The following is a 26,272-nucleotide window of genomic DNA, read 5'->3' as shown; positions in this document are numbered from 1 at the left end:
TTTCTCCACTGTCTCAGTTAAATGAAACATCCCAACAGAACGCAGAATGGCAGGCTGCCCAAGCTGGCCATGCCCAGCTTTCTTCCTGGTGATATGTGTCACTGAAGACAGCCTCCCCTGGGGCCCTGCTGACCTGAGGCACACAGGGAGCTCTTCCCTTCTATGTGACCAACAAGTCATGGCCCCCACTCCTAGACTCCCAGAATCAGAGGCATGGGGGCTTCACATTGCGTGTGTGCCCCCACAGAACCCTTTGCTGGAGGCTGAGCAGGGAATACTAAAGACAAAGCTGAGCCTAGGACATGTTGACTTGAATCCTACCAAAGTGTGGGGTCGGTCTGGGGGAGAGTGGACACTGTATTCTCAAGGATGGACGCTAAAACAGGAAAACAAAAACAACCATGCTGGACACTTTGGGATAATTAAGTGAATTTGGTCACAGATGGTATAATATGTGTAGATATGCAGTGTTACCACATCCGTGCTAGGTTGCTTGTAAGACATTAAGGTACTACAGTCATGTAGGAAAATGTCTCTGCTCTTAAGAAATACATGCTAAAATTTGTAGGCACAAAAAATGCCTGCCAATGACTCCCAAAAAAAAGATTATATATAAATATATACAAAAAGATCTATATAATATCAAGTATGTAGCAAAATGATCAAGTTTAGCAAATCTAAGCAAAGGTGTTCATTGTCCTCTTCCAACTTTTCTTAGGTTTGAAAATTTTCAGAGCAGGAAATGAAGGGAGTGGGGACCCCTAAAGGGACCACGGGGTCAGGAGAGAGCATCTGGGGGAAGTGGTTCTCCTTGCGTCACAGACCCATCTCTGAGTCAGGCATCTGGGAAACAAGTGCCCGAGTTTTGTTTCATAGTACATCATTAGTTTCTGATGTAGTGTTCAGTGATTCATTATTTCCGTATAACACCCAATGCTCATTATAACACGTGTGGTGACTAACATAACACAACAACAAAAATAATAATAATAATACAAACAACAAAAAAACACCTAAAATTGAAAATACCTTACTTTTATTTTAAAATGTTAACTTAGAAAAATTAAGATAATACAGACAAAATCTATATATCACCTGTCACACTACCAACAAAAGATGATTCACATTTGCCTCTTTTCTTTGCCTGAGGCTAACTTTAAATATAAGTAGTGCACGTGTCTTAACCTCTGTGGCCCAGCCACAGGCATGTGCCTTTGCTCTGGGACAGGCCCTAGTCCCCATGTCGCAGCAGAGGCAGCAGCTTCTCTCAGCACACCACAGATGCATCATGATTTCTCTCCTCAAGTCGCTGCCTCTGCTGAGTTGGTACCTGCCCTCCTCTGCCAGAGGCCAGTCAGGGATTGCCCCCACTCCCTTTACTTTTTACAGCAGCCACAGGTGCAGATGTTAAGGGCTACTCCTTAGGTCATGGTTACATAGTTCCTATAGAGTGATTCACATGCGGTTTGGGGGCTCATCCGTCTTCTGTTCATTTAGCTGATTTGTTCTAATAATGAGATTCATCCTCTCACTCTGGTTTGTGGGAGAGATGAGTCAGTCTGAGGCAGACATATGTGCCTGAGATATTTTTGGCTATTATCAGTTATTTATGCCCTTTCACTGGGCATAATCAAGAAATGGTCCCCACCCCATCCAGGATTTCTGGGGGGCCCACTAGGAACCCACCTGGCCCACATTGCCGGGAGAGAGCCTTTTGGAAGAGAACATTAGGTTTGCTTTGTATCTTTTGTCTCTGTGTGCCCAGCAATGGGAATTCCCCATCACCGGTGCCCCACCCCCACCCCCCACTGGGCTGAAAGAAGTCGTCTGAATTTCCACAGGCAGATGGGTTACTGAAGGAGAAATGGCATCTGTAACCATACATTTATACAGCTTTAGTTTATTCTGTACAAGGGAGAGTGAAGAGAGAAGAGAAGTTTAGGGCATAGTGAGGATGACGCTGTCTTCTCAGTAGAAAAGTGAACCCAATCCTTTACTCAAAACCAGGGTTCACAGAGACTCTGCTGCTAGGATCTGTATCCCCAGGTCCCTCACTTACGCAGTCCTGTGTGACATTGTGAAAAATAATCACATGTTTTAGTCTTTAGTCTTGCCTGTTTGTTTTAAACTTCTAACTGATTTTGCTCCATTTCTGTGTTCTATTTTTAATTTTTTAATTGTTATTATTACTATTCTGTTTTGTTTTCCGTTGCCATCCCCTTAAAAGTCGATTTATGTACCACTCGCCTTGGCATTCAGGAGATCCTATGCATCAAAGGTAGTATCTCATGCCCATGGCTGGTCATTGTTGCATGCGTGTCTGTGATTAACCACCCAGAGCTGCGCCCCCGCCCCTGGCCCTCCGGCCACATCCTCACTAACTGTTCACACATGCATGGAGCAGTAGCCAACACTGGCAGCAGAACTTTCTTTAGCTGTGTCATGGCAGAGGAAGGGGAGACGCCCTACTCTTGACTGGCTGGAGTGCATGTGGTCATTTCACTCCAGGGCTGCCCCTTGGGGACTGGGCATCACAGGGTTGGGGAGTTCGAGAGCCCTCAGCTCCATGAACTGCAAGGGGAAGTGCTTAGGGCACTAGAACACCACAATGTTCCTTGAGGACTTAGCTGCTCAGTTGGCCCTCCACTGTCCTTGAGCTCTTAAAATAAAGATTAGTAGACTACACTCCTGAGTTGAATTTGGAAGTCTCTTTTAAAGTCTATCAAAGTCTCTCTTTTTTTTTCCTCGGAGGAAATGAAGATGTTAGGAATAGAGGCAAACCCCTCAGTATTTGCCTCTTGGTGGTTGCTCAGTGTTAACACAAGGCATCTGACCCTGCCTTGCGCCCTCAGTGCCCACATTTGCAGGTGGAGTTGCTCAGGCGGTTGTGTCCGTGAATTGGCCCTGGGTTTGGGTTTGGCCTGTTGCCTCCTGAGGGCTCATTAGCAGGGGCTGAAACTGCCCTGCCAGACCACCTCCTCCCTGCTCTCAGCAGCCAACTGCTGCCCCTGGGCAGACCCTGGGGGCGGTCCCAGTTCACCTCCGGATATCCCTTCTTCAGACCACATTAGTTAGCTTGGGGTGCACTCAGACTTAAAAATAGAAGCATCCCCTTTTTCTCTACTTTAGATGTTACTTCCTAGAGAATCTTATATCACTCATCTGAAGGAATTGGCATTTGATGCTAAACAAGAAAATAAAAGGATGCTGATTTTTCTTTTTCCTTTCCCTGAATGCCTTCAAGAAGCAGGAGGCTTGTGGGAACTAATTATATTTTTATCCCCAGAAAGTCTTAAAAAGAGCAGACATCCTTCCATTTGAAATAGGTTATCTCTGTGATAAAGGAGCATATGACCCTCGGTCCCTTTAACTTCCTAGTAGTCGGTCCCCACTGAGCCTCCTGTCCCTGCCACAGCAGGGAGGTATCTCATTTGTGGTGCTTTAGCTATACCCTGTAGCAGTTAGGGCTCCAGCAAGGACAAGCGTCAGTGAAGCCTCTGGCCGAGCTGCAGCCTGGGAGTCTGCCCATGGGCACTCTGCTGAAAGGCAGCTCCGACCAAGGGGAAGTGCTCTCCATTCTCGTACGTGCCTGCTGCACGTTACTGAGGAAATCTCTCTCATTCTCTCCAGCCAAGAACTTACACAGAGGAGGAACTGAACGCCAAGCTGACCCGGCGTGTGCAGAAGGCAGCTCGGAGACAGGCCAAGCAAGAGGAGCTGAAGCGGCTACACCGAGCCCAGGTAAGATCACTGGAGGGGCCACAGCTCTTGAGTGGGAAAGAGCCTTCTCTCCAACATGCTTGTCCTTGTCCATGACTCGGGAGGGTAAAGAGGACAGAGCAGAGGTAGACGGGGTGTCCCTGATATCTGAGAGGACAGCCCCAATGTGTCAGGCCACAAGCCTCTGGCTTGATGAAACTGCAGAAGCCTTGTTTTTATGGAGTTCTTGGTAGAAAAGGAAGAGCCGGGCTTTGAGTTTCTTCCTAAATTCCTTGCTCTGGTGTCATCCTTGTGAAGTCAACTAGTTTAGTTGTGAGGATTGTCCTTGAGAGGCCATCTATGACCTGTCAGCCTCTGCTGGGCCTGGGATTTCTAGGTCAGAGCTGTTCTCCAGGCCTCAGCCTCTGTCTTCAGGCCTCACAGAACCTAGACCATTCCAGATTTTCTTTCTGAAACAAAAAATAGTTTCTTTTATAAAGTATTAAAGAGTATTACAGGGGCGCCTGGGTGGCTTAGTGGGTTAAACCTCTGCCTTCAGCTCAGGTCATGATCTCAGGGTCCTGGGATCGAGCCCCGCATCAGGCTCTCTGCTCAGCAGGGAGTCTGCTTCCTCTTCTCTCTGCCTGCCTCTCTGCCTACTTGTGATCTCTGTCAAATAAATAAATAAAATCTTAAAAAAAAAAATAAGAGTATTACAATAAGGTTTTGTAATGAGTTTGTGTATATATAGTTGTATTCATATTAGTACACTAATCAAAAGCTATAAACAATGAAAAACATTAACAGCAAACCCAAATACCAAGGTATTTCTCTGAATTTTCATGTTTAACAAGCATCAGAAGCCACCAGTCTTTTAGTCCTTTTCTTGAACATTATTCTATATCCACATTCTCTGCACTGATTGGATCCCTGGATTTTATTTCATTTTCTGTGTGCCATTTTCCAGATATATGTCATGGGCTGCTGCTTTGGGGGTTGAATGTCCTTCTAGTATCCATGATTAGTCCCCCCATAGCACAGGGAAATTTCTCACTGTATGCTTCCACACAGACTCTAGCACACTGCTCCATTCTGGATTTTTCTTTTAATCTTCTAGATTTTTTTTTAACCTTTTTTTTTTTTTAATCTTTTTAATCTTGCAGTGTGCTCTAGGAACCCCTACTAGTGCTTTAGCAACCTCACCGTTGGCAGTACTTAGGATGCAGTATCTCAGTCCCAGCTGCAGGGGCTGACATCACCTCAGGGTCTGAGCCGCCTGCCGAGACACAGACACTGCACGCTGTGTGCTTACTAACGACAGGCCCTGGGGGATTCAACGCAGGGGGGCTTCCCTCCCCACTTTGGGCTTAATGCCTGTGGACCAAAGCCTTTCCAGCTTTCAGACCTAATTTGTTTTTCTCCCTGTTTGTGTTTGTACAGTTTAGTTGTCCTCCTGAAAGCTAGGAGATGAGAGAAAGTGGGGCACTCACACTGTTCCATTTTCCCATAGATTATCCAGCGGCAGCTGGAGCAGGTGGAGGAGAAGCAGAGGCAGCTGGAGGAAAGAGGGGTTGCCGTGGAGAAGGCGCTCCGTGGTGAAGCAGGTATTGTCTGGGTCTCCTTTGTGAGGGGGTTTGTTCATAAAGGAAAGGCCCTGCCCCCACCCACCCATGGTAGGCTACTCTTTTGTCACCTCATGTAGAATTCAGCTGGGTTCAGCAGGGTTCTCTGGGGCCCTTCATCACTGAGACTGAGGCTTCCTATTAAGCAAAAGAAAAGGAAAGCCTCTTCGTTTGGGACTGCCCCAAGGCCTGGACTTGTTCTTCCACCCTCTTGGAGGGTTTGCTGTTTATCTGTAGAACCAACTCTCAGTCTGCTTCACATGTTGATGGCAAGCACTGGGCCTCCTCCTCTCTTCTTCCTCCTTTCCCCCTCCCTGCCTTCGTTTCCTCTAGAAGAAAAGAGCTGGGTATGAGGGACGCTGTACCACAAGGAGCCATCACAGAACTGCGCGAGTGGGTCCCCAAGCCGGCTTCCCATGCCACCTTCTGTGTTTAGCTTTATGGGCTCCCTCTCCCACTCAGATTGCACAGAGAATGGGAGGACACATGCCCCGCAGAGCCCTCACCACCTCGAACAGTGTGAACCCGGGCTCTCTATCTCCCAGAGGCTGGTCACTCGGAGCAAGGGACAGGCTCAGGCGATGGTGGTGAGTCAGCACAAGGTAGACATGGAAATGGCTGCGAGGGCCACACACTCAGTGGCTGCCGTGCCCAGGGAAGAGCTGCGAATGTAGTGCAATCACCCACACTGTTCTTCTAAGAAGCCTGTGAGGTGCATTCAGCACAGTGGGGCCCATAGGAAGCAAGAAGTGCCTGAGTCATCCCTGGTCCCAAGGGCCAGGAAGAAGCCCTGTTGGTTCAGGACCTTCAAACCACTGGGCCAACCTACAGGCCCAACTCAGGCACGGAGTGACTAATCTCTGCTTTCTCAAGAGTGCGTGAGTCTTGGTCCAACCTCTGGATGGGGAAACCTCCCTGTCTTTGTAGAAAGCACAGGCCTCCAGGGTCAGCAATCAATTTTTGAGGCTGGGGGTAAAGAAAGGAGGTGACCTGACTTTGCAGTAACCCCTTATCCCTTAACCTAGCATGGCAGAGGGACAGGGCGCTACGTCTCCTGGCAGGCAGGCTCTCTGTAAACTTAAGAACCAGTAGGAGGCATCCAGGAATGGGCCCAGTTGCTGCCCCATCTCGGATCTTACTGAGCTGACCTCACAGGAAGTGCCAGATGTCCAGATGAATTCGTAGGGTTCTGTGGATGGGTGGGAGCGAAGGTTCAGGCATAGAAGAAGATCTTTCTGGGCCCTTCAAGGCCTAGGTATTGCAGCTGAACAGTTGACTCAGTGATAACCTTCAGGTGAAGAAATGGCATGGGGAGAAAGATGAGGATGTGATGTTCTTGGTTTTGTGCCTTACCTGAGGCCGGAGTTACTGCTTGAAGCCTGGGCCACCAAATGAGATGCAAAAAGTTGAACCACTGAGCAGCCTATAAGCCAGAAGCCTGGGATGTATGACTGACTCACCTCAGAGGGTCTCCAGGCTTCCAAATGAAGCTGTGATGTCCCCTGCCATCCCTGTTTTGGCTCCCTGCCCCGCATGCGCTTCCTTGGCCTCCTGAGTTAAGCCTCACCACCCAGAGGGAGTTAGCCTAAGCCCAGCAGGGATGCCCTCCCCAACTGTAATAGGACTCACAGGGCCCTATCCTCGTGGCTTTCTCTTCTTGCAGATGTCAGGAGGGAGCCTTCTTATTCCTTCCCCACAGATTACTTCTGTGAAATAGAAAATGAGGGATAGATCTTCCAACACGTAGTCAGAGTAACTCAGTAGGCTTGTGTACCTCCATTTCATTATTAGTCCTCCATTTCATTCAAGTCCTCAAGGAAGACAAGCTGTGCTGCCTCTTCACGGGGTTCTGAGGTTCAGGTGGGCCGCCCCAGGGCTGATGATTTCCGCAAAGCACTTGTGTACTTGTTGGAGTCTGCGCAGTTCGAGACTGTGGCATTGCTTCAGTTTCTCTAGAACAGGCCATGTTACTCAAGCTGCTGACTGCCAGGGGGTCATAGAAACTTCCCTTGAAGACTGGTACGTGAGCTTGCCAAAATTCCCCTTTTTAGTTGTTTAGATAATTACCTTGCCATAAAAATAAACAAACAGGATTTCATTTAAGTCAGTGGTTTTCCAACTTGTTTCAAATTGTGAGCTTAAGTTTAAATCAGAAAGAACCACTCTGGAATGTTGATGAGCACCAATTTGGAAACATAGGTTAGAGTAGAGAAATGCATGTGATAATAGGCCTCAGCCTCTGGTCCATCCCCTGGGCTGTCTAGAGAACATCCTGACACAGGGAGTTGCCGGAAATGGCACCAGTGTTTGAACAGTTCACTCGGAGATCTCAGGATACGTTTGGTTTAAGTCGCCTCCCTCCCAGAAGCTGAAGGTGGGAGCAGTAGGCATTGTTTACACAGTTGACTGACTGCTAAATCGAGCCGCAGTTCATATTCCTTATAAAGAGTAGATCTAGAGAAAGGCTCCCAAGCGTGCAGTAAACCCAAATGCCAGCTCTGCTATGCTATCACAGCCTGGATGTTATCCTCCTCCAGGACCGCAATGTGACAGGAGCTGCTCCGACAGGCTGGGTTTCCCTGCACGATGGCTCCCCAGGGTGCTGCCCCGTACAGCTGTTTGCTCCTTGCAAGCCAGAACTTAAATAAATACATACGATAGCCTCTTCCCTAACACATTTTCAGGGAGTACAGATCCTTGCACGTGCAGGGCAGAAGAAACTTGGTCCTGAGAGCCTCAGAAAAGTGAGTTTCCCTGATAGCACAGATGGACGTGTTGATGGTCTTCAATGGGTTAACATCGGCATATCAGACTTCTGAATGTGATGTGTCTTATGTAAGAATTAAAGGAGTTCAGTGTATTTGCAAGTCAGGTAGTTGGGAGACCACTGAAATAGCACTCAAAGAGCCCGAGGGTCTCACAGAACAGTTTGAAAACCACTGTAGTAGTCCAAATTCTTCTAAGCAAAGCTATATCAAAACACCTTCATCCATTGCTTCTCGGCCTTTTGGCTAAGATCAAGTGCAGTATCTGTTCTTATCAGTTTAATATCTGATATGTCCTCTATCCAAGGACAATATATTAAATGGATTTTTGGAGCAGGGAGATGGAATAGGAGCTTGCTCCGTCCACTCCACTCATTGACCTGGTATTGCCGTATTTCCAGGAATGGTGCACCCCCTCAGGGGTAAAAAAAAACAAAACAAAACAAAAAAAACACCTTCATCCAAATACAGATTTGCCCAGTTTTTAAAGACAGACTTTGGTGGCTCCATTAGATTTCCCCATGAGGCATTTGGGAAATTCTCAGGATATAGCCGCTCCTACCATAAGAATGTATTTCCAGACATATTTTTTTCCTTTTCTTATTCTAAGTACCTCCCTTGTAAGACTTGCCTCTTGTCAGTAGTCCCAGAACAGTACCAGTGGCCCTGTTCCTACTTGGCCAAGATCATCTTTGAGGCTGAACTGTGACCACTGGCTGTCCTTTCTCTCCTGCTTCTGCATTCCGTTCCTCTTGTTAGTCTGGTTGTTCCTGGCTGAGTCCTTAAGGAGATAATCTCAGCTGAGCATGGCAGTTTGAAGTCTCCAGCCATGCTGGCTGGCCCCTTTCCTGAGGGTATAAAGTTGACTGAGCCTGCCATCCTGCCTCGCTCAAGGCGCCCCAGCTTCCGTAGCTCTCTGAGGGGCCAGGCTATTAGCCAGGCTGCCCTTCCAGATGAGAGATCTGATGCGGACCTGCCATCCATTGAGAGATTGCTCTCAATCTGTCTAAGGCTCATGTGTATCTGGACCATAATGGTTAGGTTCAGAGCCTGCAAGCCTAGGGCAGTGGGGATTTCTGGGCTGGAGTACCAGAGAAGACCTTTTTGTTTCTGGAACCATGTTGCAAGTTTTATCTACTGCATCAGCCTTGAGCACGAGTTGAAAAACCATTCCAGGATTACATTCTACTTTGTGGTATGGCCATTTTTAAAGGGGGAATCCCTCAGGTGGAGCAAAAAGCTGTCAGAATCAGCATGCAGACTGAGAGATCTGGAGGCAGAGGGTAACGAGGTACAGCTGCCTTTTGTTGTACTCTGCATTTGCTTATGACTCTGGGAGGATGAGGACTGCCCAACCAAGCCCAGCCCCTCAGCAGTGCCCAGGCTCTGCATCTCAAGCATGTGAAGAAGGCAACCTCCTTGCTGAACAGCCTCATGGAGCTGAAAGGCAAGGAGGGCCTGAAGCCGGCAGACCTCCAAGAGCCTTAGGGCAAATAGTGACTTCTGCTTTTAAAGAGAAGCTGGCTGAAGTTGGGGCCTAACCTCAGAAGAAATAGGATCTCCTTCATCTCAAACTTGTCCAATAAAAGCGGTTCCACAAGGAGTTTGACAGCTGAGCTGTGTGGGGTCACTGGTGAATTCTTGGGGGAGCTCTGACTGCTTTTAAACCTAAGGCTTGGTGACCTTGCAGAGCTTTCCTACAGTGTTCACATCTTGCCTTCAGCCCCTCAGCCTGGGGCTGCTAATATTCGAAAGTAGTAAGTAGCCCCTGATGTGCCCTTGAATTTTTAAGAAGTCTTCATTAGATACAGTTGACTTCCAGCAGGCCAGGACTTCCAGCAAAGCCAAGGCCTTCTGTCCTGTCCTAACTGCTCAGAGGTACGGACAGCAACCACGTGGTTAATTGGTGGTTAACTGTATCACCTATGGGTTTAGCGAGCTCTCCCTTCCACCACCAGAGAGTTTACAGCCGCAGCACGTGTGTTTGTGTGTGTGTGTGTGTGTAGTGCATTGCCAGAGAGATGCATGCTTTCCAACTGTCTCTCCTCGCCCTCTTGCTGTTTTCTATGCCTCATGTCATTGATTGCTTTGGGTCTGGGGGCACAAGAGGGTTATTTGATCCAGTAACTCTCTCTTCACCAATTCCTTGTTGTAGACTATTGGGGAGAGTCTTATTACAGTGACCTCATCGACTTGCATCTGGGTGGTATGTATAGCGGCGTCTGTTGCTGGCACTAACCCTGCTGACCCCCCTTCCCACCCGCGGTCCCCGGTCCCTGCTCACAAACAACAAGAAGAAATCAACCCGATAACCAACTGTCAAAAGCACAGGCCCTTTTCCAGCTCATACTAGAGCAGCATGCTGGATCCTCTGCATTGTCCAGAGGGAGATTTGAGAGTGCCTTTGCTTCCCCACAGTATTTTAGTTTTTTATCATGGAAGTTCACCTGCCCTTACCCATCTGTGTCTCATCTGCATCCCGGTCCCTCTGATACTGTTTAGTCATCTGACAGTAACACACATGCACACGCACTCACATGCACTCATTCTGGTTCTCCCTCTCTCTCTGTCCGCACCCTGCCCCCACCGAAACATGGCCTCTGCCCTGATCTCATTCTCATTCCTTATAACTTGTAGACATCACATCCAGTAGGACTCTCTCTGCCACTCATAACTCAGAAGCCAAACATGTAGAGAATTCAGCCTCACCCGTTTTCATGAGGGTGTTCATGTTTCCCCTAAAAGATCCAAGTGTGTGGGAAACGTGTCAGTTGTGATTTCTGCCCAAATTCACTGAACTTGAGGCTGTGTTGACAGATGGCTATAATAGAGTCCCTCCCTCCTTGCTGTGTCATGGAACTTATTTGCTGTTCTTTTCAGTGAACATATGAAAAGTCTAAGGCAGTGGTTCTCAAAGTGTGGGCTCTGGGCCAGCAGCATCAGCAACATTATTTGGTAGCTTACTAGAAAGGCAAATTCCCCAGCCCTACCCCAGATCTTCTGAATCAGAAACTCTAGAGGTGAGGCCTGGCTCTCTGTGTTTTAACAGACCTTCCAGGTGATTCTCATGCCCCCTAAAGCAGGAGAGCCACTACCTTAAAGGAATTCATGATTTTTGAAGTCTTGGCTGTACAGAGCTCACCACTTGTTTTTGATTAGAGTGGTAATGAATCCATGAGTCTCATTTCTAGACTTTGGGCAGTTTCGTCAAGAGGAGAGCCATGCCGCTGCTCCTGAGATTAGCCAGAGGAGCTGCGGGCTCCTGGGATGGGCGGTCCGACCTCTTCACCTCCCCTTACAGGCTCCTTGCCTAGAAATGGTCTTAAAACAGAAGAACCAGCAAAGATTATTCTCTGCCATTTTTTGCCATAATCCCATCCTTTTAAGAGTCACTTTGTGGTCCATTCATTTACAAACAAAGGGCCTAATTCTGTGATCCCTACTGTATGACAGTGCCATATTCTTAGAGAACCTCAAGCACTAAGGGAACAGGCTCTTGGCCTCAGGTGTGTTGAGTTGCTCATCTCTGCTCTCTGTTTTCCATCCCCAGGGTGCCACAGATTCCCACCCCTCTGCAAACCCCATCAGTGCCCAGGGCTTCTGGTGTGTTCAGAGACTTCATACTTGTGGCCACTGATGTTGTAAAAGGGCCGCTGCTTGCGTTCCACTTAACAAATCCTGTTTCCTGTCTAATAGCATTGACTCCCTTTCCCATCTCCTCCTAACATGCCCTGGGGTTGGGGGGCAGTGTTTATGTCAATCCTAAAGGAATCTCCAGTGTCTGAAAGAGAGTCTCATTAATTCAGAATTTCCTGGAAAGAGCTGTCAAAACCCATTTCTTTACAATTATATTCACCTTCCCTCCAGCTCAAGATCCTGTTGCCACACTGATCACCTCATGTGCCTAAAGTTTTGTTTTCTTTACCCCATGCTTGAGGGAGGAAATGTACTTGGCTGTTTTCAGTTTTCTGTCCTTGCCTTGATAGCTACTAGCCTCTCAGGTTTATAATTCCAACAGATTTCAGGGGGAAAGGAAATAAGTAGAAAAAAGAAACCCTGGGGTATCTTCTGAGTTATAAAATACGCCACCATCAAATGCCTTCTAGCTCCTTCTACTCGGTTCTCATCAACTCAATACTTCCTCTTTTGCCAGCTCAGTATGATTTCAGTGTTAAATTTAGACTTCTCTGTGTTTCCACTCACCAAACAGAGGCTGTTACTATCCAGCCAATGAAGCAGGAAAGAACCATCCATTCTGAAGGTAGTCCTTTATACTCCAGGCACAGATCAAGGACCCTCTGGCCCCTGTTCCTGCCCAACTCCAAGAGGAAAACAGATGCCAGAATTAGGGCCCTTTTTGGTTTCTGCTGATGCTTCATTCTTAAAATACTTGGTAATATTCGTTGTTGGCGGGATGGAGGGTTGCCCTTTTGAAATCTGGTGCCTGAATTGTAGAGCCTGATTGCTTCTCTCCTCTTACATCCCCACATGCCCACAGGGCAACCCCATTGCTGGACCCAGCACCAATCTTAGTTCTCAAGTTGGATGAGACAAAGCTCTAGGCAGTGTCCAGGTGTTGAAAATTCCATACCCTGACCAGAGGAGTCCAGACTCCTGATCCCTGCCCCACATTCTGCCCAGTAAACTCTATCACTTTAGTAGGATCTTTCAGTGGCTCTCAGCTAACTATTTTAAAGTTCCAGACCTGTATTAAAAGTCTTTTGGGGGCACATGGGTGGCTCAGTCAGTCCAACTCCTGATTTCAGGTTAGGTCATGATCTCAGGGTCATGAGGTCAAGCCCCACATTGGGCTCTATGCTAGGCCTAGAGCCTGCTTAAGCTTCTCCCCCTTGCCCTCTGCCCTTTCCTACCCTCGCATGCACGTGCACTCTCTCTTTTCCAAAAGAACAAAAAAAGTCACTTTTTGAGCCACAGAGTATAGAAAATAAAGATATCTTCACATAATTGAATCTTGTGATTTCAAAAGACACCATTAGAAAAACACATAGTGAACCCTGGACCAGAGAGGTGACCCCGAGTGACCTCACTCCCCTCCCCTTATCTTCTCCAGACACTGAGCAGGCTCTCCCTAACTGGTCCACCCATTACGTTTTGTTGCACTAGGACAGATAGATGACTGGAAATCCTTAGATAAAAATGGTCTCTCTTCAAAAGAACTTTCAATTTAAAATATATACCTAATTTCTCATTTTTGAAGATTTCCCCACCTGTATGTGTCAAAGGCAAATTGAAAGAACAGGAACGGTTTAGAAATGTAACAGAAAGGCCTGAAGAGTGGTCTTTCATTGTTGCTGGTGAGAGGCACAGGGAGGCCTAGCCCAGGCCTGCTCACTTCCCTCCCTTCCTGTTTTATTTGCTTTCCTTAATTTGATGTTGGTATATCATTTTATTTGTCTGTTTGGTCTGCTCATTATTAGCCTTGCTCCGTTTTTGCTTAGGAACTTTAAAATTCTTAAGATTTCAAATCCAGCATTTTAGCATGTGTGTGTGTGTGTGTTTGTAAGTGTACATATTAGATCTCCATCCTTACCTGTTTTTTTCCTTTTCTTTGGTGGGGGGCTTCATTTATTCCCCAACCTAGAGATTCATTCTACACTGAGTTTTTATAACACAAAGCACATCTTAGCCGTGGCTATGTATGTAGACTGGGGCTACTAGACCAGAAGCCTTCCACCCTATTATGTTGCGTGCTTACCACTCAGAAGCATTGCAAACCAGCCAACTTGATTCCCTCTGGGTTTGGAATTGGCCGCGTCATCCTTGCAGTGCAAAAGCTGCCTGCCTCAAATCAAGAGCATGGCATTGATACTGAGGAGTTAGAACAGGCAACCAAACATCTGGTCAATCTTACCTTGCTTCAGGCTACATAACCTCAACTACACAGAAAAGAAAATCAACGAAAGCCTCATTCCTTATACCTGAATCACCAAGAAATTCTCCCAGTCTTGGGCTTTCTACGAGTTTAATCTGGTAGATTGAGTTTGGACATGAAAGGTGATGCCCCTGATGTTCCTTACCAAAAGATAAAAAACATTCTGGTTGTGTCTGTAAGCATGAATTGTATAAAAAGTTACTGCTACAATGCTGGGGAAGCTATCCACAGATAGAGTGGCGTTATTGTCAAAAACCAGGCTGAGAAATGAGAGCCCCCACCCAGGCAAGATGACGGCCGCACAGCCTGGCCCACAGAGGCAGGCCCAGGGCTACCATAGCAGGAAAATGGAACCACGAAATATGACCCAAGAAATAAACATTCCTGTGTCCTGTCCAGGACACCTTGGAGCTTGTTCACAGGCCAAAAGGAAGTGGAAAAGGATCTCTTCCTTTATGTGGGATTTTCCAAAAAATGTAGCTGAAAGGAAGTAATCTAACCCAGGGCTACTTTATGGATTTTCATACATGAAAAAGCTACAGTGTATCAAAAGGTGTTGGGATGGGGAGACTATTTTGAGTCTATGAGAGGATGATATTTCTATGGTGTTTGTGAGGTAATTGTTTGGAATTCTGCCTTTTCCTGTGAAAATGCAGTTGTAAGTATGGCTCAGCTTATAAAAAGCCCATTTTCCTCATAATGTCTCTAGTACACCGTACAAGGCTATGACATTCTAGAATATAACCATGATCCCATGGGGAAATAAAGCAGTCCAGGCTGGTACTTCTGGAATGTAGATTTCTCCCTATCCCATCTGTCTAGACCCTCATCCTGGTCTACCGGGTGCTGTCAGTAGAGACTCAAGCTTTAACCCTGGGGTGAGGGCTCCTTTGTCCAACAATAGGAACTGGGAGCCTGTATGGTAGGAGGAGATAAGTACCTGGGTTGAGGCAGATGCCCACAGTTGTTCCTGAGCTCCAGAACAGACCTAAACATCCCCTTTATTTTTGTCCAGGAATCCTTGAGACTGACCCACCAACTTGCTCCCAGACCCGCCCTGGACCACATGAGAGACAGGGCCTAGAGTGAGCTGTCCCGGCAGGTCAGGGCCAAGTGATAGTATGGGGAACACCCCCAACCTAGGATTTAGGTCCTAGCTTCACCGCGTGCCCAGCAACGTCACTTATCTCTCCGAGCCTCTGCAGAATAACGGAAGGAAAGGCTGATGCTGCCGCCTTCCCAGGCCTGGCCTTCTGAGTAGGATCTACATGGGACTCCTCCATCTCCTGGTTGATTCCAGGAGCTACCATATTTGTTAGCTTTGCCTCGAGCCTTTGTGGGCCGTTTCCAGAGGGCAGACAGACTCTTGGTTCAGAATGGGAGAGGAGGATGTGGGCTTTAGTCAGGCAGTGTCCCGGGAGCAGGGTAAGGCTCAGATGAAGTAACACCTATGAGCATGTTTTGAAATGAAAGCAGGATTCATGTGTATCACATGCAGCACACTGACTCTACGTTGTGCTGTCAGTGGCCCTTCTCCGCTGCCCCCACGTCAAGATGAGTGGCACTAAAGAACTTGCCGAAAGGAAACCTGTGGCATTCAGTTTGCTGCCAAGATAGAAGGTAGGGCAGGCGAGCTTGCAGCATCTCGAGGGCAGGCAGAGCAGTCTAGGATGAGAGTGTAGACCTGCTGGTGAGAAGCCTCCAACCAGGACCAGATTCTGGGTTTGCTCAGACAGTCTGACTTGAGGTCCAGGGAACACAGGGATACTTGGAGAAGTGATCACTGTGGTACCTGTTGCAAAGACACAGAAACCTACTGCCCTGGCATCTTAAAATAATCATAACAAAAGTTTTAAAGACTTGTGTTTGCCACAAGCTTGACAACATCTTTGCTCTTAGAACTAGTGGACCAAATCATCTATTTCTCACATCTCCAAAAAAGGCGAAAAAATTACACTCAAAATCAGCACCTCTGTGTTTCCCTGGCGTGCTCATTTCAGATTCAAGTCCTGGTGGAACTCCCCTCGTTTAAATGATTTTTTCTCCTTGATTTCTTATTTTTGAAACAATATTTATTGGGTATTTTTTCTGATTATAAAAGTAGTATACATTACTACTTGGACTTTGGAGCACAGAGGAAAGTCTGGAGAAGAGAGTCCTAACCGTGCATCCTGTCTGCTCAGCCCAGCTCCTCTCAGAGGGGTGGCCCACTCCCATTCTGCGTTCTGTCTATTACTATGACAATGCCTTCTCTTTTTTTATACTTTTTTTAACACTTCCTTTCCTTGATGTCCCCTTTACTAATTTCATTTTCAAATCTCTGTTCTGAATATCCTGTTATCTCGTATTGTCTTCTGTATTGGAAAGGGTATATGAGGATGTGGTCTACATAAAAGGAACTAAAAGTTACATTTTGTGATATCCAGAAAGTATATATGTGCAAGTACATGGGCTCCACTATGTTGGCTGTGCATCATGTCCCCATCCCTTGCTAACAGCTGTGGACACCATTCCACCCCACACCAGTCTGTCTGCATAACGCCAGTACCAGGAAGCCGCAGACATTGTTTATCGCCATTGTCTTACTTATCCAGGTGTTCTGAGCGCCAGCATAGAGTCTACACTTTGAAACAAGGAAGACTGGATATGGATCAGCCCTGAGGAGAGAAAGGAGCCCTTCTCCCTTCCCCTAGCGCATCAGCCGGTCACAGCCATGTTCGTTTAGAACCCTGGATGTGATCAACATTGTAGACACACGTGCACACCCACAAACAAGTCTCTGGCTTTAGTTTTGAAGTTTTACCCGACACCAGATTCACTGTGCACAAAGCACTATGAGGAAGGGTTAAAAAGAAAGGGAAAATGTGGTACCTGCGTTTGCAAAGCAGAAGGGCTCCTCGGCCAGTAGGTTATCTATTCGGCCTTTCTGTTGACTGAAACAGAGCTATTTCTTAAACCCTGTTCCAATCCTAAAACCACCCCTGCTCACTACAGTCCTGAGGCCGTTTCTCTGAGCCTGTGTCTCCTGTGTGCCCTGGTGGTTCTGTGATGGTCCCTTGCTGGGCTCCTCTCCCTCTGCCTCTCCCTGAGTAACTGTCAGGTCTCCCTCAGTCCTAGGCATGTCTCTCTGCGCCCTGTCTTCTCTCAGTTGCCCCGTCCATGACTTACCAGCCTTGTTACTGTGAGTTTTCAATATGTCCTGTCAGCTCACCCCTTTGGTCTTCCAGTCCGAAGTGTGACAGCCTTCCCCCAGCTGTGCTATTGGAATCCTCTCTGGAGATTCTGGAGATGGAGGGGCAGAAGAAAAAGGGGGTGGTTGGCTCTCCCTGGTACATGGTGGGGGGATATGATGCGGACCAGGGGAAGTCGCCTCTTTTGTGGATATGTTTCCCTCAATTTGTCCTGGCTCAGAATTCACAGCACTGTAGAGTCGGCCCTGGAAGCCCTCTCCAGATGAGGCGCTGCCTCCATAGACTCAGAGCTGCTTTCTGGGGGCCTGGTAATCCAGTGGTGGCAGACCCCTCCTCACCTGTTACACTTCTCCAAGGCCAGTTGTATGTGGAGCGCACGCGTCTGTGGTGACATCGTAGAATGTTTCACACGGGTTTGATTGGTGACATGAAATTATCACCTGCAAACCTAGGAGCAGTGTTGGGCACAGATTTAATCACGGACTCTTCCACAGAGGTAGGCTGACCAGTCCCACGGGCTTTGGGCATTTTTGAGGAGGGAACCCAACACCCAAAACCCAAAGGCTACCATATGATGGTATCCCAATGTCACCACCCTCACAGTAAGGAACAGAGGAAGAAGGAGCAACCCACTCAACCCCAGAACCTCCCACCATTGCCAGGAAGCACGTGCATTCTTTTTTTAAGCCACACACCTGATGCCTGGGTCTGCCCTTGTTCAGTTTCCATGCTGAAAAAAGGACTTAATTCATTTGTAGACTTTGTTTCCCTTGTTTCTGCTTTTCCATTTCTTGTATTTTTTTTCTTTTCCTCCTGTTGTTCCTTTCTCACTTCTTATGCTTTTTGTCCTCTGCTTGTTTTTTATTTCACCTTCTCCCTGTCCCTCTCCACTTCCAAACTCCTCTTCCTCCTCCTTTTCCTCCTCTTCCTTTTTGTCTTTCTTCGTCTCCTTCTCCTTCTTTTCCTTGTTTGGTCCTTTTTGAAGTTGAGCCCAGTGGCGGGACTCCACGGCGTAGACCTCTCTCCTTCTGCCCTTGCTGTGTCCAGGAAGGTAACGTAACTCCCCCAACCTCATCCCCACTGCCTCTCAGCGGTCATAGCAACACTAGCCAAACAGGGACCCAAAACCCAGCTATTTCTCTTTTTCTCTGACACTCAATAGCCTTGTTACAAAATTCCATGAGTATGTGGCAGTTTCTTACAAGGTACAGTATCCCTTTGACTGTCTTGGGGAGGACTGGGGTACAGAGGAAAACCAGAGAGCCTCCAGGTACTGGCCTTTCAGGCTACAACTGAAGCATCCCATGACGTTGTGCCACCATTCATGGTGGAACTTCTCAGACTCAAATCGAGCAGATAGAGGGGACACACGGGTGAGGAACCCCCTACCTGTGTGGCAGAGATTTGTATCGGTGGAGTCGAGGAATACTGTCCTTACAAAGACTGGTCTACAAATGCCCCTAAGTTCTTTTCCCAAAAACAACAAAAACAAACAAACAAAAAAACCCCCACTAAATGCAAACTTCTTTACCCTGTGTCTTGCTGAGTGTGTGTGTGTGTGTTTTTTTTTTTTAAGTTTGTCTGATTTAAAGTCTGTTGTGGTGATAAGATTGTTGTTGAAAAGGCATGTGGGAAGGGGAAAGGGGAGTGTGGTCCTGACTAACCCTTGCTAACCTCTTAACCCTGCTCTTCATGGCGCTCACATTTGACTTTCACCCACCCCACCATATACCTTTGCTCATCAGCTGTGAACAGTCTCTACCATAGCTCATGAGCAGTGTTCAGATGTCTCCCAGTGGAATTTTTGTCCCTGCTCATGGGGAGGCGGGAAGGAGGGAGAGACTTCCCAGTGCATTCCCAGCTTGCCGCACTGGACAGCTTGCATGCCTCAGGGCTCCATCTTCCATGCCATGTGGGCACACTGTGCAGAGACGCTCAGAAAGGAATGCATGGAACTGAGCTGTGGGCTGCTCTAAAAGCCAAAGGACCAAGTCTATTGGGTCGGGTAAGGAGAACTTTCGTCCCCAGACACTCCAGCACTCCACAGAGGCAGGCTCAGCTGGTCAGGAGGGAGTTTCTGCCTTGCAGAGTAGGACTCAGGGACAGGCCTCCACCTTGGGAGCACAGCCGCATGTGTACCTGGGCTCTGTGCATACACTAACCCCCGCTTGTGTGAGTGCTATTCGTTTCTGCCACTCCAGAGTGTGGCCCCCATTGAAAGACTAACTGGCTTGGGCCTCCTGCGTGTCAAGCAAACAACACAGCAGAGAGTTGTCTTTGAACAGTGTGCAAGGAAGTCAGGTGGGAAGAATGTAGGAAAACAGTGAGTAAGGAGCTTGACAGAGGAGCGTTGTCCCACTTCAGGGTGTATTCCATGTGTTTCTGGGTCTGGTCTTTACCGGGATAGGACATCCATCCAAGTGAGTCATAAAATGGAAGGCACTTGGAAAGATCTCCCAGTCCAATGCCTCTTAACCTGGGACCCACAGGTGAACTTCAGGGAGCCCACGAACACCCTGAAGTTCTGTATATAATTGTTGGACATGTAGACATGTATTTTTCTAGGAAGAGTGTCCCTGGATTTCCCGAGATTCCCAGAATGGTTTGAAATCCAAAAATATTGAAGACCGCTGATAGAGTCTGTCTTTTGCTTTAGGCAGAGTCACACTATTGCCGTGAGCTTCTTTGTGCTCCAAGGAAAAGGAGTTTGTTCTCTCCTTGGGTGGTCTGATTCCTTGGAAAGTTCTTCCTACTGTTCTGCTGCCTTAGTTAAGCCCCACAGGGTCAGGCTGCCACTGATGGAGATGGAGTTTTCAGCTATGTGTTAGTGCAGAGCACTAGCCCCAGAAACTGCTGCTGACGTTGGGTCAGAGCAGAGGGCACTGCCTGATTTCCTAGTGGGTGTTCTCTCTGCCCTTGGTGAGAAGCCTGACAGCCATCCTGGGAGGTACTACTGCATGTACCATGCAGGATTCCTCAGGGAAGTGTTTGTCAGGAAGCCTGATAAAGCCACAATTTGAGAAAAGCCATCTCCCTGACCGGGAACTAAAGAGACAGGCAGGCATCAGTACCAGTGGCCCAGACAGGGGAGCTGGGTCAGTGAGGGTACTTTCAAAGGAGGGGTAAGTGCAGTTTATAAACTTGCATTTGCCTGGTTCACGAGACTGGTTTTCTTAAAGCAGATCTAGTACCCAGCAAGTACCATACAGATAGGAAATGAGTGGGGAAAAGGGGGAAAGAGAGGGCAAAGCACTTCAGACCTACCAAGAGCAATCCATTGAGCAGGAGGGGTCCAGACAGGCTGTAATCAGGTTCCTGAGGGGGTGTGGGCTGGGCTTGGGAAGGAGAGGTGGAGAGCACAGACTCTGTTAGACTCTGGGGCACCGCGCCCCCCTTCCATGGCTGTAGGCAAACTTTGGACCTGGCTTGGGAGTGTTCCGGCAGCATCCTGCTCGGCTCTCTTTGCACATTTGCCCCTGTGTGATGACTCCTGCCGGCCGGGGAAGACGGCAGACACTTGCTGCACCTGACGCACCCTCTCTCTTGGCAGGCATGGGCAAGAAAGATGACCCCAAGCTGATGCAGGAGTGGTTCAAGTTGGTGCAAGAGAAAAATGCCATGGTGCGCTACGAGTCAGAGCTGATGATCTTGTGAGTAAGAGGAGACTTGGGTGGGGACCCAGTCAAGGGGGGCCATCAGCTCAGCCCCTGCCACAGCAGGAGCGCAGCTTCTTCCTAATTTAGGGGATGAGGAGATGTGGCCCCCAAGTCACCGTGCTTATCTCTCTCTCTCCTCTCCTCCTCCCCCCTCCCACCCCCCACCCTTCCCCAATGCCAGTGCCCGGGAGCTGGAACTGGAAGACCGGCAGAGCCGACTGCAGCAGGAACTACGGGAGCGGATGGCGGTGGAAGGTAAGCGGGGAGCAGGGCTGGGGGCCACCGGGGAAAGCTGGGTGTGGGCCTGCTACCTCCTGGCCCTAGAGACCTAATGTCTTTGGCCACTGCCCAGATCACCTGAAAACTGAAGAGGAGTTGTCAGAGGAGAAGAAGATCTTGAACGAGATGCTGGAGGTGGTGGAACAGAGAGATGCCCTTGTGGCCCTGCTCGAGGAGCAGCGACTCCGGGAAAAAGAAGAGGACAAGGACCTGGAGGCCGTCATGCTGTCCAAGGGCTTCAGCCTGAACTGGTCCTGAGCTCCAGCTGTGCTCTGGCTGGCTGGTCTGTGGCATCCACCTGACCCAGGCTGGGTTCTTCCAAACCACCCAGATGAAAGATCTCTCAGAAGGCCTGGCACCTCCTGGGAGTTTACATGCAAATGTCTATGTGCCTCTTGAAAAGTGGGTCAAGGTCTATGCTCTGGGGAACCCCAGGTGAAGATGATTATCTGAGGTGGCTCAGCCTCCTTGGAAGGGGCCCACCCTGACTCCCTGCTCCAGAGAGAGAGAGGAATATTTGACACGTGAAGTGGGAATAAAGAAAACCTGCCCGCTCCCCAAGGCTCCACGGTGGCTGGTGCTCCTTCTACAAGAGGAGACAAGAGAAGGAATCTGCTCCCTGTCTGTCAAAACCACAGCCATCAGAGTGCACCTCCACGGAGCGGAGGGGGCGGCGATCTTCTTCATGCTTCCTGAAGCACCACCAAAGAAATGAAGAGGACACCCCGGTGGGGGGGACAAGATGGGAAGCAAGCCTGGGGAGGGGGGCAGTGGCCCGCAGGTGAGCACCTACCCCAGCATCACAGGGGAAGCTGGAGATGGGCTGGCTCCCGAATTCATGTTGCAAGTAAGGAGGACCCAGGAGGGGTCTGCTTCCTGGCCCCCTGCACCGCATACTGGACCCCTCATGGCCAGATGCCCCAGGCCTCTCTCTGGCTTTGACCTGAGGCCTGTGGACTGCTGCATTCTGCTTTGAATTCACAACAATTTTCACACTGGAAAATACTGACTTTGGGGGACAGGATGAGGCCCTGCATTTCTAGCCCCCAGTTGGCAGACAGGCGTCGTTACCGTTCAGCGCCTCACGTCGGGGTAGGAGATTATCTTTTTCCCTGACATTTTTCCTGTGTTTGCACATTGAGATGAAGCTGTCAGCCTAGCAAGATGCTCAGCCGCTTCGGACCCTTTTTGTCAATTAACTTATTTTTTTAATACTTGAAAAGAAGTAACTTCATTTTTATATCTTTACTAGAGACACTGATCACTTGGCACCCGGTGTGGGAGTGACGGGTGTGTCTGTCACGTCCTCCTACATGGTCCCATCCCGACCTGACTGAACACTGTCCCAGCCGTCTATTTATTAGCCTTCTTCAGAGTGTCACTGACCCAGTTGGCATCAGGGAGCAGCTGAGACCCCTGCGTGGGTTCTTGCTCCTAGCTCTCCTGTCCCCTCCTGTACTGGGTGTCCGCCCCTCCTCCTTCACCCAGCCCACCCTCACTGTGGTACCAAACTTCGTGTCTGCACCACTCATTTGTCTAAGGGTACATTTCAGCACTGTTGGAGGCCAGGCCAAAGGGCACAGATGCCACTCGCCTCTTCCTGTTGACCCTGGCTCTGAAGAACCCATTTTTTTTTCTCCGTTTTAGTGCCAGGGTTTCACCTCCCCTCAGCACATTTATTATGAAAGGTGAGCCCTTTTCCAGGCTGGCAGCGTGTGCTGGGACCTTGTAATCCATCTGGCTGCTGAGAATTCCCTCAGCCCAGCCTCAAAGACAACCAGACAGAGATGCAGATGTTGGAATTGAGGTTGGTCTCTCACAGTTGACTCCACCACAAACCTCCTGTGTAACCCTATCTTCATGGAAGGCCAGGGATAATGAACACCACAGAACTGGCTCCTTGAGTCAAACTGCTCATTTCTCATAGTTGAGCCGGAGACCGATATCGTCCAGCTAGCTCACAGAGCCACAGTGAGGAAGACCTGGTGACTGATAGGTAGTCAGCCCAGGGAGAGTTCCTGCCCAGGCGGGGCCAGTCCGGAAGGGGCCTCTGGCAGACTTCTGGTGGAGAGGGGCTGGTGGAGGGCGAACAGAGGGCTGGCAGCTCTTCAGGGCAGCCTAGATCAGGTGTCTGTGCCAACCTTGGCACTTCCATGGGAGCCCCACCATGCCTCAACTTGAACCTTCATTCCTAGTACAAAGGAGCAGAGAACCTGTCTCACTCTTCACTTTGTCCAAAAGCTGCCATGGCTCTCCTGTGGAAATGCAGGAGGGGTGCTGCTAGCAACCGTCACAGCTCTGACTCCTTCGCTTCCTGTTTTCCGATGAGGTGGAGTGCCTGCGATTATTCTTATTCTTAACAAGGCAAGAGGAGGGTGTTCTAGATTCTCCCTTTAAACCTCAGCCTTCCAGTAAAATTGAACTTGAGACAGGACTTTCATCACCTGTGTGGCCTCGTTCCTAACCCTCTTCACCTCCTGAATGCCACCGGAACTAGACCAGCCCCCCGGAGAGCCGCCTCCATCCCTCGAGGCTCTTGCAAACCCCAGAACAAGGCAGTGCTGTGCCAAGTGGCGGCTGCGGGATAGGGCTGCAGGGAGATGGTGTTAGTGGCCTCATATGGTGGGAACGCCACACGGGACCGTGCACCCCACTGCCGGCCGGGACGGTTAGCCTCTTAACACTCCTGCATTCCTGTGAAGCACACACGATGACCTGCGATTACTAGAAAAGGGACTGAAGACCTTCCAGAGAAGCTTCCAAAATCCACAAGCCTCCAACATGTGCCCTGGTTCTCCGCTCTCCACAGTGTTCCTTCCAGCTCTTGCAGCGCACCTTTCCTTTAAAGCTCCCATTTTATAACCACTAGTTTGCAGTTTATTTTAGAATCCTGGTGACATGCTGCATGAAATGTTTTCCAACTCTGGAAACACGTGCAGCTCCAGGCAACTGTTCTTCCCCAGATTGAAGTCCCCTTGAAGTCAGGGGATGCAGGAAATGAAATGCCAGAGCTTGAGTGAGCCCAAACGCAAGGCCGATACAATGGGCAACCAGCTCCCCATCACCAGAAGGAAGGCAGCAGGCATCTCCATTCCTGAGTCTGCGGGCCTCCGCGTGGGGTTCTCGCCCTGTTTGAGTGATGTCTTTGGGCCTTTGCTCCCAGAAACCATCTTCCAGTTGCTTTTGACCAGCAATGATAGGTTATTCTTTTTCATTTCAGAAGAGAAGAAATTTTTCAGTGGGGCAGGAGTTAGAGTTCAAAGGAAAACATTTGAAAGGTGGTAAGAACCAAGCTGCAAAGGGGAATGGGCCATTTTCTGCGCAATAAAAGTTTTTCAAAGAAATACAGAGTGTATTTCTTAAGTCATTTTACCAGACTTGGCCGTGAGCTGGGATATAGTTCCACGTTCCAGCACCTGCCTTTTGCAGGTAGATGGTGTCCACTCAAGTCATTTAGATGTCTGGCACATGTATGAGTGTGTGTACAAGCTTGTTTAAAGAACACAACTTCATAGTATCCTGGCTCAGCCATCAACTGCTGTCATTTGAGAAAATACATAAAACAACCTAGTGTGGTAGACGCTATTCTTTAGAACTAGGCCCCAGTACCCTCTAAAAGAGAAGAAGCATGTTCTGTGAAAGCAAGAGTCTTCAAGTCGGCATGGTCCTGTGCCCCTGGCAGCATTCCTAGCCAGTCCTGCTTCTGTGCCACCCTGGCCTCTGTCCTTTAACACAGCTGACCAGGGAGCCCAGTGGCATGGGGTCAGCAGCCTCTGGGCCTTAATCATTTAGATGTGTCGGTTTCTACGAGGATATTCAGCATAGGGTCTTGGAGAGATGCTATCACCCTTCTTTGGACTGGAATCATCCCCAAGAGATTAAAGGGAACAATCCTGGCCAGCTCTTCTCTTGGCTACAAGAAGCCTCTTGGGTTTGTCTCCAAATGGAGACACATTCCAGCTCTTCCCCTCCCTTGGTGTGAAGACTTTGTCATCGCCCAAACAGCTAATCCCAAAGGCACATGTCTCCCTCTGGCGCAGTAACGGCATCAGGGAGAGACAAAATGGCAATAAATGGGTGGAGGTGAGGGTTGTCCAGCCTAGAGCCAACTGCCATGGAAGCTGGTTCCCAGAGCCTATCAGCTTTATTGCCAGCTATCTCTCTCTGACACAGAGTGGACATCTCAGGCAGAAAAAACAGAACTAGCTCGAGTGAACATTCTGTGGCTGTGGTGTGTGCCATAGCCATATGCCTTGGGGAAGGCTGGAGTTCAGAAGTCATCACCTGTGCTGATCTCAGTCACCTTTTGTTCCTCAGAGGGGCTTTGATTAGAGCTGGAAACAGGCAGGATTTGGCCACAGTTCACAGCAGCCCCAGGTGGCAGGAGATGATGATTGCTGGTTTTAGGCAGGTAACCAGAAAGGAGACTGCCCAAGCCCCCACGTAAGTGCACCTCGGAAGCACATCCTCTCTTTCCTTCCAAGAAACAACCAGGTCTTATTGCTCCGCAATCCCTCCTGAACCCTGAATCTTCCTGGTCCCTTCTTAGGAATCAGAGTGAAAAATGGCAAACAGAGAGAATGTGCCATTTTATTTGATGAGCTGGCCAGACTGGCCTTCTTACGGAGACTCACCTCCTCCTGTTGGGTTACCAGCTCGGAAGATCCCCCCCCGCCCCAAGCATTGCTCAGTAAAGAGGGTAAGAAATAATCCTCTTAGCTGAGACATCAACCCGGGGACCAGAGCTGCACCTCAGACGCTAAAACAAAGAGCCTGTTAAACCAGGTGCCCAGGGTCACACAGGCCTTTCATGGACACTCCCAGATGGATCTCCTGTCGCTGCCGAGCTTCACCAGGTAGCATTTTGTGACAGTCCCACTCCTTGTGTTCCCCGCCCTGAGGTCTTGCAGGTGGGGCTCAAACAGGGAGCCTGGAGTCCTGGCTTCTGTGGGTAGGCCCTGTGTGCCGGCTGCCTCTGCCTGGGAAGCCACCTGTTACTGAGACCTATGTGGAAGAGGAGACGGCGTCCCACAGTGCACGCACGATTCACGCGCACATGCCCACACACGAGCACCTTCCTTTTCATGGTCAGCATGGCCTTTCTGAGCCAGAGTGGACATCTGGCTCTAAAGAAGGCTGGATTTAAGCCTTTGAACCCCGAAAGGAC

General features: G+C 48.9%; 1 protein-coding gene and 1 non-coding gene across 8 annotated transcripts in view; both read left to right on the top strand.

Moving 5' to 3' along the window:
• MICAL3 (microtubule associated monooxygenase, calponin and LIM domain containing 3) overlaps positions 1-24,449 on the top strand; it is a 194,640-nt gene extending 170,191 nt beyond the window's left edge. For 3 of the 7 annotated variants that reach the window (XM_032844446.1, XM_032844444.1, XM_032844441.1), the window contains 8 exons: positions 2,228-2,278; positions 3,631-3,741; positions 5,210-5,303; positions 10,242-10,292; positions 18,156-18,221; positions 20,721-20,820; positions 21,008-21,081; positions 21,179-24,449. In XM_032844446.1, the coding sequence (XP_032700337.1) occupies positions 2,228-2,278; positions 3,631-3,741; positions 5,210-5,303; positions 10,242-10,292; positions 18,156-18,221; positions 20,721-20,820; positions 21,008-21,081; positions 21,179-21,363 (732 nt within the window). In that variant the 3' untranslated portion in view covers positions 21,364-24,449. The remainder of the gene's footprint in view (positions 1-2,227; positions 2,279-3,630; positions 3,742-5,209; positions 5,304-10,241; positions 10,293-18,155; positions 18,222-20,720; positions 20,821-21,007; positions 21,082-21,178) is intronic. The other 4 variants (XM_032844447.1, XM_032844445.1, XM_032844442.1 and 1 more) reach the window with 3 other exon arrangements.
• Positions 8,313-8,503, top strand: LOC116859313. Its single transcript, XR_004381130.1, has one exon. It is a non-coding gene; the product is annotated as a U2 spliceosomal RNA (small nuclear RNA).
• Positions 24,450-26,272: the final 1,823 nt, after the last annotated feature.

Source organism: Lontra canadensis, unplaced genomic scaffold (genome assembly GCF_010015895.1).
Source record: "Lontra canadensis isolate GAN:19392208 unplaced genomic scaffold, GSC_riverotter_1.0 scaffold153, whole genome shotgun sequence".
In the NCBI taxonomy this organism is placed as follows: domain Eukaryota; kingdom Metazoa; phylum Chordata; class Mammalia; order Carnivora; family Mustelidae; genus Lontra; species Lontra canadensis.
Note: the sequence above shows the minus strand (reverse complement) of the source record. Positions and strands in the feature narration are given on the sequence as shown.